The sequence below is a fragment of the Coffea arabica genome, chromosome 9e (assembly GCF_036785885.1).
Source record: "Coffea arabica cultivar ET-39 chromosome 9e, Coffea Arabica ET-39 HiFi, whole genome shotgun sequence".
NCBI classification, from domain to species: domain Eukaryota; kingdom Viridiplantae; phylum Streptophyta; class Magnoliopsida; order Gentianales; family Rubiaceae; genus Coffea; species Coffea arabica.
The window spans coordinates 35,239,315-35,251,751 of NC_092327.1; the positions used below are offsets into that span (position 1 = coordinate 35,239,315).

Here is a 12,437-nt window from a genome sequence, read left to right on the forward strand (position 1 = left end):
ATCTATGGCTCAAAATTAGTTTTATTATGCATGACATGGATTCAGTAATGACTCACTATGAAAAGGATTACAAGTCCTTAGGTACCCATAATGGGATTGGTGAATATTGTGAGATAACTTTATTATTACAAATTAAGGGCAATCAATCAGGTGCAAAGAAAAGAAATAAGAAAACAATTATTATAGGATTTTTTTAACGGATGTCCTATGGGCACTCGTTAAGACGCTTACATTCTATCCAACTTACTATGTATATACACACACTAATAATTACTACTTTCTCTAATTAATCTCCTTGCATTTATATACTTTTTTAATTAATCTTATATTTTTTTAAATATAATACCCGAAATACATCTTAACGAGTGCCCATATGCACCAGTTAAACAGATCTATTATTATATAGTGCATAATTGCCTAGTCTAGTGGTTAAATGCTATTCTTACTTGGCCTAATCTTGTTCAGATTTTTCTCCACCCTGCAAATTTATAACTGAGACAATCAAGAAGGTTGCAATCTTGCTTAGAGAAAATGCACGCACCATTATGTCCCTGAACACAGGGGACTCATGTACTGAAGCTTGATATTTTTCAGTGCAACAAGAACATCTTGTATGCTGCTTCTCTCTCTTGGAGACTCCATCGTGCAGCCTAAAGCCACTTTCATGATTGAGCCTATGCAGCTTAGCTTTTCAACAAAGTATTCATCACTTTCCTCTAGCAAATTAGCATCTATGACATTAGCTAATCCATCAGGTATTGAATTAGCAACCCAGCTCTTCAGGCTCAATTTTTCACCAAACATTTCACTGTTGGGATTTGTTCTCGTGAAGACTTCCATCATCATAATTCCAAAACTGTAGATGTCGCATTTTGCTGATACCAATCCTTCCAACCCATACTCTGCAAAACACATATAAATTCATCATATGTCCTTAAATTGATTGTATTTTTTTAGTTTGGAATTTGCAACAGCAAACAACTGAGGAAATAGTACTTTAGTTGTACGAGAAAATTCTTCACCTGGTGCGAGATAGCCAAGTGTGGCTAGTGTTTCGGTGTATGTGATGCTGTTCTCCTTGCCCAACAACTTTGTAAGGCCAAAATCACTTAGATGGGCAACCATGTCTTGATCTAGCAGCACATTACTTGGCTTCAGATCACAATGAATTACTGGAGTTGAATACTCACAGTGGAGATATTGCAATGCACATGCCACATCAATGAATATGTCCAATCTCTGCATCAGATCCAGAAAATAGTTGTGCGAATACAACCACTTCTCAAGACTCCCATTCGGCATGAACTCAAGCACTAATGCCTTAAATTCAGGGGTAGAGCAGCTGCTAATGACTCTTGTGAGGTTTCGATGGCGAAGATTGCGCAACACCTCACATTCTACATCAAAACTCTTGAACGCTCCATCGACTTGTAAATTGAACACTTTAACAGCCACATCCCTTCCATCATCAAGAGTACCTCTATAAACATATCCAAAGCTTCCAGCCCCCAGCAAATTGCTTTCATTGTACCTGTTAGTTGCTTGTAGAAGTTCAAAATATGAAATTCTTTCTGGCATTGCAACTAAGGATAAATTTGCTCCACTGGAAAGTGTATCTTTCTTTCGATATCTTAGGTAAACAAATCCAAAGGACAAGACTCCCGCTGCTATTATCACCCCCAGTAGAATAAAAATTGTTTGATGCAGCTTTTTTGTTCTCAATTTGTGAGCTGAATTATTTGGACATGGGGGCACATGAAACCTTTGAGCTCCACAGAGGGCTTGATTTGAAGTGAAGGATTCGGCAGTGAAGTTGATAAAAGGCCCTCTGGAAGGAACTTCACCACTTAAATTGTTAAAAGAGACATTGAAATGTCTAAGATACCGAAGGATCTCCATTGACATTGGAATTGATCCAGAGAGAAAGTTATGTGATAGATCCAATGACTCCAAGCTTAACATCTTGCCAATCGATTCTGGGATTGATCCTTGTAATCTATTGTGTGCTAGAGAAAGATTTTGCAGGTTCTGCATATCTCCAATTGAGTTAGGAATGCCACCTGAGAACTGATTGGTTGACAAATCTACCCAATATGCCTTCTTCATATTCGTAATAGCATACGACAAAGATCCACTCAGCAGATTTGAGGAGAGGTCAAGCTCCAAGAGATATTTTAGGTTCCATATTTCCTCAGGTGGAGCAGAATATAGTCTGTTGTGACTTAGGTCAAGATGCCTTAGGGAAGTAAGATTTCCGAGGCACTTTGGAATTGAGGCCATAAATTGATTTTGTCCAAGGTTCATTGTATCCAAGTTGTTGAGAGCACAAAGAAAATGCAGGGGAACTCTGCTAATTAGTTTGTTCATACTGAGATCCATGTATTGAAGCTTTTGCAAATCTTTTATTGTAGCTGGCAAAGACCCATTTAAGTCATTGTTTGATAGATCTAATAGGATCAAACTTGTCAAGTTTCCAATTCCATCAGGAATGCTACCCTTTATTTTACAATTCGTTGCATTTAGTTGTTCAAGGGAAGTTGAAAGATTACTGACCGAGTTTGGAATGATCCCATTCAATGGATTGTCACCCAAGACCAATATTGACAAATATTTGCATTTTGTCAGTGAAGTGATGAAGCTCAACTCTGGAGATGAGGAGTCGCTCACTAAAAGGTTGCCACTTAGCTCCAGCAGTTCAAGGAACCTCAGATCTCCCACGGAAGTGGGAATTGGACCCGTGAACTTGTTATCACCCAATTCTATGCGACGGAGATTAGAAGAATTTGAGATTGAACTAGGTAATGCTCCAGAAAGGTGATTAATGCCGAGATCAAGGTATTCTAAATTGGGAAGCCTATAACCGAATATTGATGGAAGATTGCCTGATAGTTGATTTTGTAAAAGTGACATCGCGCTCAACTTTGAGAGGTTGAAGATCTCCATTGGTATGGAACCAGTTAAGCTATTGAATTGTAAGTTGAGTTGTTGGAGAAAGTACCAGTTACCAATCTCTCGTGGTATGACACCTGCCAAAATAATATTGAGCACATATATTAAACCATATAAGTGTCTAATTTCTGTTATTGAGAAAATTGTCGTACCTGTTAAGTTGTTGTATCCAAAATGTTGCCATTTAATCATAGTTGAATTACCAATCTCTTTTGGAATTTGACCTGCAAAAATGAAATGGAATAAATATCAACAAGTTGAGATCTTTGATGGATGTTCTGAAGAAAAGTAAATTAAAAAATTAATGGGCCAAAAGCAGGAAATTGGCCACATCCCGGCACCCCTCAACATTTTGAAATTGGCTCGTTTCGGAATCAAAAAGACATTTTAAATTAAATGCATGTCAAAATTAATTTTCTTTCAATTTTTTTTTTTTTTTTTTGCTATTATGTAGAGCCCTAAGAAAATATGAATATGTTTTCGCCATTAACTTGTCTATCAGGACCATATTCTTATCTACTGCATATATCCCTTGTCTTCCTAGCTGTAAAGGAACCAAAATTCTGAAAATCTTTGGTAACAATTCTTTCCTTGAGGCAGCATTTTGAGAATTCATTCAGCAGAAAACAATCTTCAGCTCTAAATTTTTCTTTTATCTTTTGCCGTTTGAGTTGGAATCTGGAAAGATAGAGTAAAAATTGTGCAAGACATGTGCTATTTGGCTTTGTCCATATATGGTGAAAGAATTAATTAGCAAGGGTCTTACCTTCTAAATAGTTGTGACCCAAGTACAGCTCCTCAAGCTTCTTCAGTGCTCCAATTTCTTTTGGTATGGAACCTCCAAATTCGTTGTAAGACAAAGACAGCACCCGAAGTTCTGAACATTGAGCTAAATTACTTGATGGTAATTGACCATTTAACTTGTTATTTGATAGGCCCACAAAACTCAGTCCAGGAAGATGGTAACACATATCACTTGGAAGAACTCCGAACAGGCCATTATTTGTAAGGTCAATGATTTGCAGCGAGGAAATGTTGAAAATCCCTATAGGAATGTTTCCTGCCAGATAGTTGTACGAAAGACTTATCTCCTCTAGCTTTGACATGTTAGAGATGGAAGATGTGAAACTATTGTTACTGAGAGACAAGAGATGAAGTTGAGGAAATGAACCAATCCACCAGAAACAATCTTTAGCTCTAAAATTTTTCATGTATCTTTTGCCGTTTCAGTTGGAATTCGGAAAAAAATTGTACAAGACAAGTGCTATTTTTTTTTTTTAGAGCAAACCAACTTCTGGATCTGGATCTGCACAAATTAACTACAAATTAACAAGGGTCTTACCTTCTAAATAGTTGTAACCCAAGTATAGCTCCTCAAGGTTCTTCAGTGCTCCAATTTCTTTTGGTATGGAACCTCCAAATTCGTTGTAAGACAAAGACAGCACCCGAAGTTCTGAACATTGAGCTAAATGACTTGATGGTAATTCACCATATAACTTGTTAAATGATAGGGAAAGGATACTCAGTCCAGGAAGATGGTAACACATGTCACTTGGAAGAACTCCAGACAGGCCATTATTTCTAAGGTCAATGAATTGAAGCGAGGAAATATTGAAAATCCCTGTGGGAATGTCTCCTAGCAGATGGTTGTTAGAAAGAACTATATACTGTAGGTTTGACATGTTCGAGATGGAAGAAGGGATTAGACCAGTGAAACTATTGTTTCTAAGATTCAAGTGACGAAGCTGATGAAATGAACCAATCCACCAGGGTAACTCTCCTTTGAGATTGTTGATGGCCAAAATAAGTACTTTCAATCGGCGTAAACGAGCAATTTCATGCGGCATCTCTCCATGGAAATTGTTCATACTCATGTTAAGAGAGACGAGAAATGATAGATTTCCCAGTTGTGGCGGTAAGGTGCCGGAAAGATTCATATTTGAAATGTCCAAGGCAGTCACTCTACGATGCCGAGAGCCACAAGAGACTCCAATCCAATCGCAGACCGAAGAGCTGACAGACCAGTTTTTGGCCAAGATTTGTAGAGGGTCAACCGAAATGTGAGCTCTGAAGGCAAGAAGAGATGACTGATCAGTGGTAATATTGGTCGGGAACATGGCGAAGGAAGCTGAAAGAAAGCATAGCAACACAAGTAGTCCAAGTGGGAAAAGGTTGTGAAATTTCTCCATGGCTAATGATTGCTATATGATGGGTGAGGAGTCGCATTATATATAGCAGTCTCAGTAATATTATGGCTAATGTTTGTTAATTTGATTTCTGTTTTCAGATTAAGTGATGTAATTGTGATGCTGATTACAATTCTTTTGACGACATTATTCAGATTAGAATAATGGAGTTCGTGGTTAATAACGTTGCTGAGATTTGTGGAAATCATACAAATAGAAGCAGCTCAAATTATGAATTAACAAATTTACTTAAACAAAGTCTTCTATTAATTTGGAACAACCTGTAATTTCCGAGTGTTTTGTTGTTAATTTCTTTTTGGGGCAGTAAAAATTGTCTTTGTATAACTACTAAACAAAGTTCTTATTTCTCGTTTCAATTTATTCTTCTCAGACGTAGGCAAAATTTTGTTTACACCAACATGTTTAGGAAAGCATTTGGTTACATTTTTTTAATTGTGTTTAAAATTTTTTTATATGTAGTAACACAACACACCTAACCGATACTTACCAAAGCATTTAGGAAAGCATTCTTTCTTTTTTTTCTTTTTCCTTTAATGTTACAACTAATCAAATGGTTGCATCAAGAAAAACATATTATAATTCAGCAACTTGACAAACTGAACCCAAATGGTGGGACAAGTAATAACATAAAATCAAGACCAAACTTTCATTTAGAAACATTTGATTCCAAAACCTCTTTTTTTTTCTTATGGTCCTTCACTTTAATTGTTTTTACCACTAAATCAAGGTATCGTTGCCTATCTTGTAACTAATAATAAAAATAGTACCTTTGCTTCACACGTGTCAATATACCCAGTACAAAAGTATAGTATAAAAAGTTATGCTAGGCAAATATTACTATTTCTGATGATTAACAGATAAAAGAAATTGATAATAAATTAGATGCAAAAATTGAAGTCGTTGGTATAGTGTTGTTGAGCAATTTTTAAAAAATTAAATGTAATCCTCATAGGAGATTGGTTTGTCTTTAGCACAATTTTTTGCCATTGTTACATATAATCTCTTGCTAATTTTATGATTTAGCATATTGATCAAACCTGTTAAAATACTCTGTCCTATAGCCAAATATGTGTCCTTACTCTGCCACATCTAAAGCACTATTACACTTTTTGAAACATGAAAATCCTATCGAACCTATCATATATTATTACTTTTTTGAGGTACAATAGAAGTTTGACGTTGTCACATTTTTCTTCAAGTAATATTTTCCAGCAACAAACAATTAAGCAGTTTTATTGGAACCTCTAGACCAAATACTCTCTGCTCTCAAAATAAATAAATTAAAGTTTAACAACTAAAAATAAGATGTAAAAGCCCAACTGAACCAAGACTTTTGTGTAGACAAAACTGCATTATGATGGATGCTTTGAACACAGAAATCACTGTGGTTTTTATGGCAATGAACAAATAAAGTTGAAAGCAATTTCTGTTCTCGAACTTGCATAGATTATTTCCGGGAAACTTCTTAGGCCTCTTAGCACTAAAACTTTTTGTGAAGTCTTCCTTCATGTACAGCAAGTCCAGAGACCGTTCTCATTGACGGCAAGTCTTCCTTCAATTTAGGAGGAAAGGCAAATGAATTCCCCTAGAAGTAGTCTAAGGACCGTTCTTTGAAGCATAGTTATTAAATCCGGCCCGGTCCGGCGGTTCGACCGATCAACCCGATGAACCGGCCATTAAATCGGGCTGATTCTTTAATTAGATCGTTTCTGCAAGTGAACCGTTGACTTTTCAACGGCCCGATGTTCAACTGGATTAAACCGAAAACCCGGCCGGTTATGTGGACAAACCGGTTTTGAGGAGAAAAGGTCTTTCCAAGCCTTTGCTTGGAATCGAACCCAAGACCTTTGGTCTTGTTTATGAAACGCTCACCACCAGGCCACTTTGTCACTGATTAATGGTCATTCTTATGCTATATGAACGTTTTGTTAATTTTATCTTTATTTTTTTAAATTCTCCCAAACAAATTTATTTGGAGTCTTTTAACAAAACTTATGACCCCTATATTCTATAAATTATAAAATAGATTTAAAAAATAACATATTACATAATTTATTTTAAAGACAAATATTGTTTTTAATAATTTTTTGCACTTAAAATTCATAAATAACCTAGATAATTACAGTAAACATATAAAATTTTACACTTGAAATTTGGTGGATTACTAATTAAATTTATGTTTTGTTAATTCTTATATAAATTAAATATTCTATAGCAAATTAAATTAAATGAATATTTGTTATGACATTATTTATTACAATTTATATCATATATCTTATATCAAAATTTATAAGATATAATATTTAAATATATTTAGTGACCCACCGATTGAACCACTCACTCACCGGTTGAACCACTCACCCACCGGTTAAACCAATGACCCGTTAACTCATCTCCTTCGCCGGTCTACTCTTCGAGCCGAGTTTAATAACTATGCTTTGAAGTGTTCCTTCAAAGAAATTCACTTTGCTTTTCCTCACCTTTTTCTTCGTCGCGCTTGAATTCCAAAGTTGACAGAACTTTTTGTGAAGTGCTCATACATGTTGACTCCGGAGACCCTGTTGACCACTCATCATCGTTCATCGTAAGTCTTCGTTCAGATTATGATGATAATTTTTGGATTGCATAAGATGGTATTGCAACATGTAACTCTGCCATTGGCACTATCAAGAAGTGATATCTTATATGGACTATGGAACAATACTGGCGAAGGATTTAATGCTACAATTCAGGCCCTGTTTGGTTCAAAGAATTCATTGAGAAAAATGAAAATGAATTCCCATAGAGAAATAGTTCCAAGAAATTCACTTTGATCTTCCTCACCCACTTCCTGGAATTAAACCGGGGGATTAGAGTAGGCTCCAAGTCCAAACATGCTATTGCGTCGTCTCGTTTCACTTTTCTTGTAACAAAATAATGATTAGAGAAGCATGAATTCCTAGAGTTGTTGATGGATTATGTGAACATTTAAACAAACCACACATTATTGTGTTAGCCTAATTGCTAAAATTGTTATAATTGACATTTCCAAATGATAGGATTAATCCCGAACAGAGAGCTATAAAAGAGAACCTTTCAGGATGTATTGAGATTATTGTGTTGGTCAAATACACTTTACTCCATAGACCTTCAGTGACTATGTAGATATTTTTGAAAGACTCTCAATTCCACCTTCATTCTCAAACTGGGAATTTCATTAGGCACTGTGGTATATTACATGATTTTGCTATTAGGCATTGTGGTATATTTTTTTTTCTTTTATATCTTAATCTTTCATGGATCATCGTATGCCTTGTAGAAGCTTGATTTATGAATAGCCCAAATCTGCCTCTTCAAAATTTTGCCTCTCTCCGTTGCATGCACATATAGGTGGCAAACCAACCCATTTAACTAAATTTATCCACACCCGTCCATGAATAGATGGGTATGGGTATCTTAAATTTTTGTATTTGGGTATAAATGGGTGGGTATATTGGGTAACCCATCAAACCCAATTAACCCATTTAAAATTTCTTCCCTCAAGTCTCCTCTCTTCCCCCACCCCCTTTTTTTTCAAATTTTTCATTTTGTCATGATGTTAACTACTTTTGTTTCATTATTATTATTATTTGTTGGTTTTATCTTATCATTTTATTTTCTCTTAGTTTGTTAACTTGCTCATTTTTCAGTATTACCAATTTATGATAAGTTTAGCCTCTTTTCTTATCTTTTCAAAATGAAAATTTAAATTTATATATGAAAAAAATGTTAGGGGTTCAAAATTTGTGGATTAAGTTTATATATTAACTTTTATACTACTTAGTTCAAATTTTTATATTCTTATTATTCAATTATTAAATAATATGTAATTTTGCGACATAGAGTATGGATGGAGAAAAAATTGGTAATTAGGCTTATTGAGTATTATAAATAAATATTTTAAACTAATAATAGGTGCAAAGAGCGGTATAAATTGATAACTTAGTTTGCAAAAAATTAAAATAAATGGGTTATAAATGGGTAATTGGGTTACCCAATTCATTTTTTAACTTACCCATTTATACCCATCTAATTAAATGGATATAAATGGGTTGATTCACTTATACTCATTACCCATTTTACCCAACCCAAACCCGCCCAAGTCACCCATTTTGACACCTCTACATGCACAGATGGCTAGACTTGAAGATTGACAAGCTTTCCACCTTGCAGTCATGCTTTCCCTTGAACTCCTTATTGTAAAAAATGCTTCTTTTCTTAAAGGGTAAATTACACTTTACCCCTCTGTGATTTAATATTTTTGTACATAACCCTTTTATGGTTTCAAAATACATAATCCCCTCATGATTTGAATAAAGTGTCAAAATAACAGAATTTGTAATCCATAACGAAGTCACTTAAAATGTCAAAAACATCCCTATGTAAAGTTGAAAATTATTTATTAACTACAGGAGAGTTATGTGTATATTTTGAAAATCACAAGGGAGTTATACGGTAAAATATTAAACCATAAGGGAGTTATATAGTATATCATAAAATCATACGAGATTAGTGTGTCATATATATTATATTTATATATTTTGATCACTTTAATCATTTTAATTTTTAAATAAGGATAATTTCGATATTTTTAAAGATTCCATCTTGAATGATTATTTCTGTTATTTTAATATTTTAATCCAAATCATGAGAGGGTTATGTATAGTTTTTGAAATCATATGATGGTTATGTACAAAAACACTAAATCACAGGGGAGTAAAGTATAATTTGCTCTTTCTTAACCTGAAGTAACATTTTCTGTAAGAATGTTTGGCATAGCTTCTAAAATTTCTGCTTCCTCTATTCCGATGTTGGTGTAGTGAAATTCCATCTCTGCATTGTCATTATCAAGTTAGGCAAATTTAGCCTTTGTACAAAGTGTTTCATGCGTTAAATTTTGTTTAACTAAATATACGTGTTACATTCTTTATTTGAAGACATGCCAACTCTTCCCTGTTTTCTGCAGGGAAGAGGTGTTGTGGTTCGAATTGTTGCAATGACCACTGAGTCAGTTTCAGTTTTCTTCAATGTCAGTTATCTGGCCTAGACTCACTGCTTGGTGTGTCACCATATCGATGATTGTGGTCTGTGGAGGGTCAATGGGCCGGATCTTACCCAAATTCAATCCAGACCCAATTTATTTTTCTAGGGTTTGGACTTAATTTCTCAAATCCAGACCCTACCCAGACCCAGATCCTATAAGAGAGTCGTGAGTCTGGGTAGGATATGATTTTCTAGAATTCATATCAAAATCCAGACTCATACTAAATCTTACTCAGACCCATATACATTTAATTAAATAATATATATATTAGAAAATTTATAAAATAATATAATATTTTATGGCTATTGGATCGAATACAGTAAGATTTTATGGCATCAGAATCTGCATTTAGTGTTGGTGGATGGGTGATTGATGAGACTCGTGCCAAACTGCTTCTAGATGTTGTTGAAACATTAGTGACTACTGATGATTGGATTGAATCAAAGAAAAAATAAGTAAGCGTTTATAAATCTTTTTATTCTATTATTTATTTGTCACCGGTCCTTAATCAAATTATTTTTATCTCATTCACTATTTTTATGCTGGATTGCGAGACATCTGCCAATATTGAGGTTTAAATAAGAAAAAGAGGTACAAAATTACATTTTTTTAATAAGACTAAATATTTATATATGTTATGGTTGATTTCTTTTTTAAAAACTAATCCTAATTATCATTGTAATTGGTACAAACTTTTTCAAGAAAAAGAGAAAGGTAAAGGCAAACAAATAAAATATTAATGTGGATGCAGTTCAATCTTTAAAAATATATAGAAGTAGTCAATAATAATTCTTTCTTTGAGTTCAAAATATTGCATTCAATTTGTTGAATGTTAATTTTATTATTTGAAAACAAAAATTGGATGGTATTTCTATTATTTATGAACTCTCACATGCAAAATTGCAAATTCTCACTTTTCAGAGTTATTAATAATTGTCCTCTATGTCTTTTTTTTTTTAACCTAAAGTATGAACTAATTTCAATTTGCACCCCTAATTTGTAAAGAAAAAAATGCCATATTGTACCTTGAACATTTTTTTTGCCACTTAACACCCTTAAATTGCTACATTGCACATTGATATTTTTATTTTCGACATATTGCAGCGTTAAGTTACCAATGCATTCACAATTGCTATAGTCTTTGCACAAAATCTATGAAACTATATGAGTGTATGTTCCTGTAACAATTGCACTCTTTCTTCTCAATGATGAATAAGTGACTGTTTTTTTTTATGTTTTTGTGAACGTGTGGATTGATTTGAAGCATTCTTTTAAACTTTAAAGTTTTAAACGGCCAAAACAGAGTTAAAATTACAAAATGAAAACTAATGAAAACTTCAAGGGTGCAAAGTGGATTTAGTCTTGTAAAGTGGGGAAAGGAATAGTTATGTTTACCAGTGCAATCACTTTGAAAAAGAAGCATCTTGAGCAAATTTCAGACCGAACGTGCATTAGCATTTTCCATCCACCTCAAAGGTCTACAAGACTAAATCGACCGGCATCTGGAACATCAAGTTGCAAATTGGCGAAAAAGAAATTGATTCATGTTTAATGATAGAGAACTTGGACTTCAATTTCAAAACTAATTGGCAATGAGACGTGACTTGGCAAATAGGCTTAAACCAATAGAGAAAGAATCAAGTCATGGATGAAACTATAAACGGGGGCTCAAGTTAGTGGAGAAAAAACCAAGTCATGGATAAAACTATAAATGGGGTAACAAACAAATCTGAGACTCAGCTCTGATACCATGATAAAGAATTTGGACTTCCATTTCAAAATCAATTGATAATGAGTGGAGTAGTCCAAAATCTTATATATATATGGCTGGAAATTTTTGGAATATCAATGTAGAATATTCTACTAACTTTTAGACTAATGCTATAGTTTTCTTTTTTTATTTGAGTACTGCAATCAGAATAAGTATGCTTTGTTTTCTTTATCAGTTATTTGACTAGCAAGTATGGATTGGGTGGTTTAGGAGGAGGAAGTGTAAGTAAGAGATCATCTAATGCATCTGAAATAGTTGGCAGATCCATCGCAATTCAAGCCATGCTTTCTTGACCTAAATAATTAAGTAGAGAGCTTGCATAAATAATTAAGTAGCCGTATTAGTTTTGCAAAAACACTGGCAAACAGACTCCAAATGTTCAAGAATGATCAAGAAAAATTAGTCGGTGTCCAATTAAGAGAAAAAGAAAACAGAGAGAAACTAACCT

The 12,437-nt window shown here is 34.1% G+C and overlaps 1 protein-coding gene across 1 annotated transcript; it reads right to left on the reverse strand.

Annotated features, from left to right (window-relative positions):
- Nucleotides 1-264: 264 nt before the first annotated feature.
- LOC113708135 (uncharacterized) lies at nucleotides 265-3,945 on the reverse strand. Its single transcript, XM_072066417.1, has 4 exons — nucleotides 3,716-3,945; nucleotides 3,102-3,173; nucleotides 1,023-3,026; nucleotides 265-902 (listed from the first exon to the last, which is right to left on the reverse strand). Exons 1-4 carry the CDS (start codon nucleotides 3,918-3,920, stop codon nucleotides 544-546), a joined length of 2,640 nt encoding a protein of 879 aa, XP_071922518.1. The 5' UTR covers nucleotides 3,921-3,945; the 3' UTR covers nucleotides 265-543.
- Nucleotides 3,946-12,437: the final 8,492 nt, after the last annotated feature.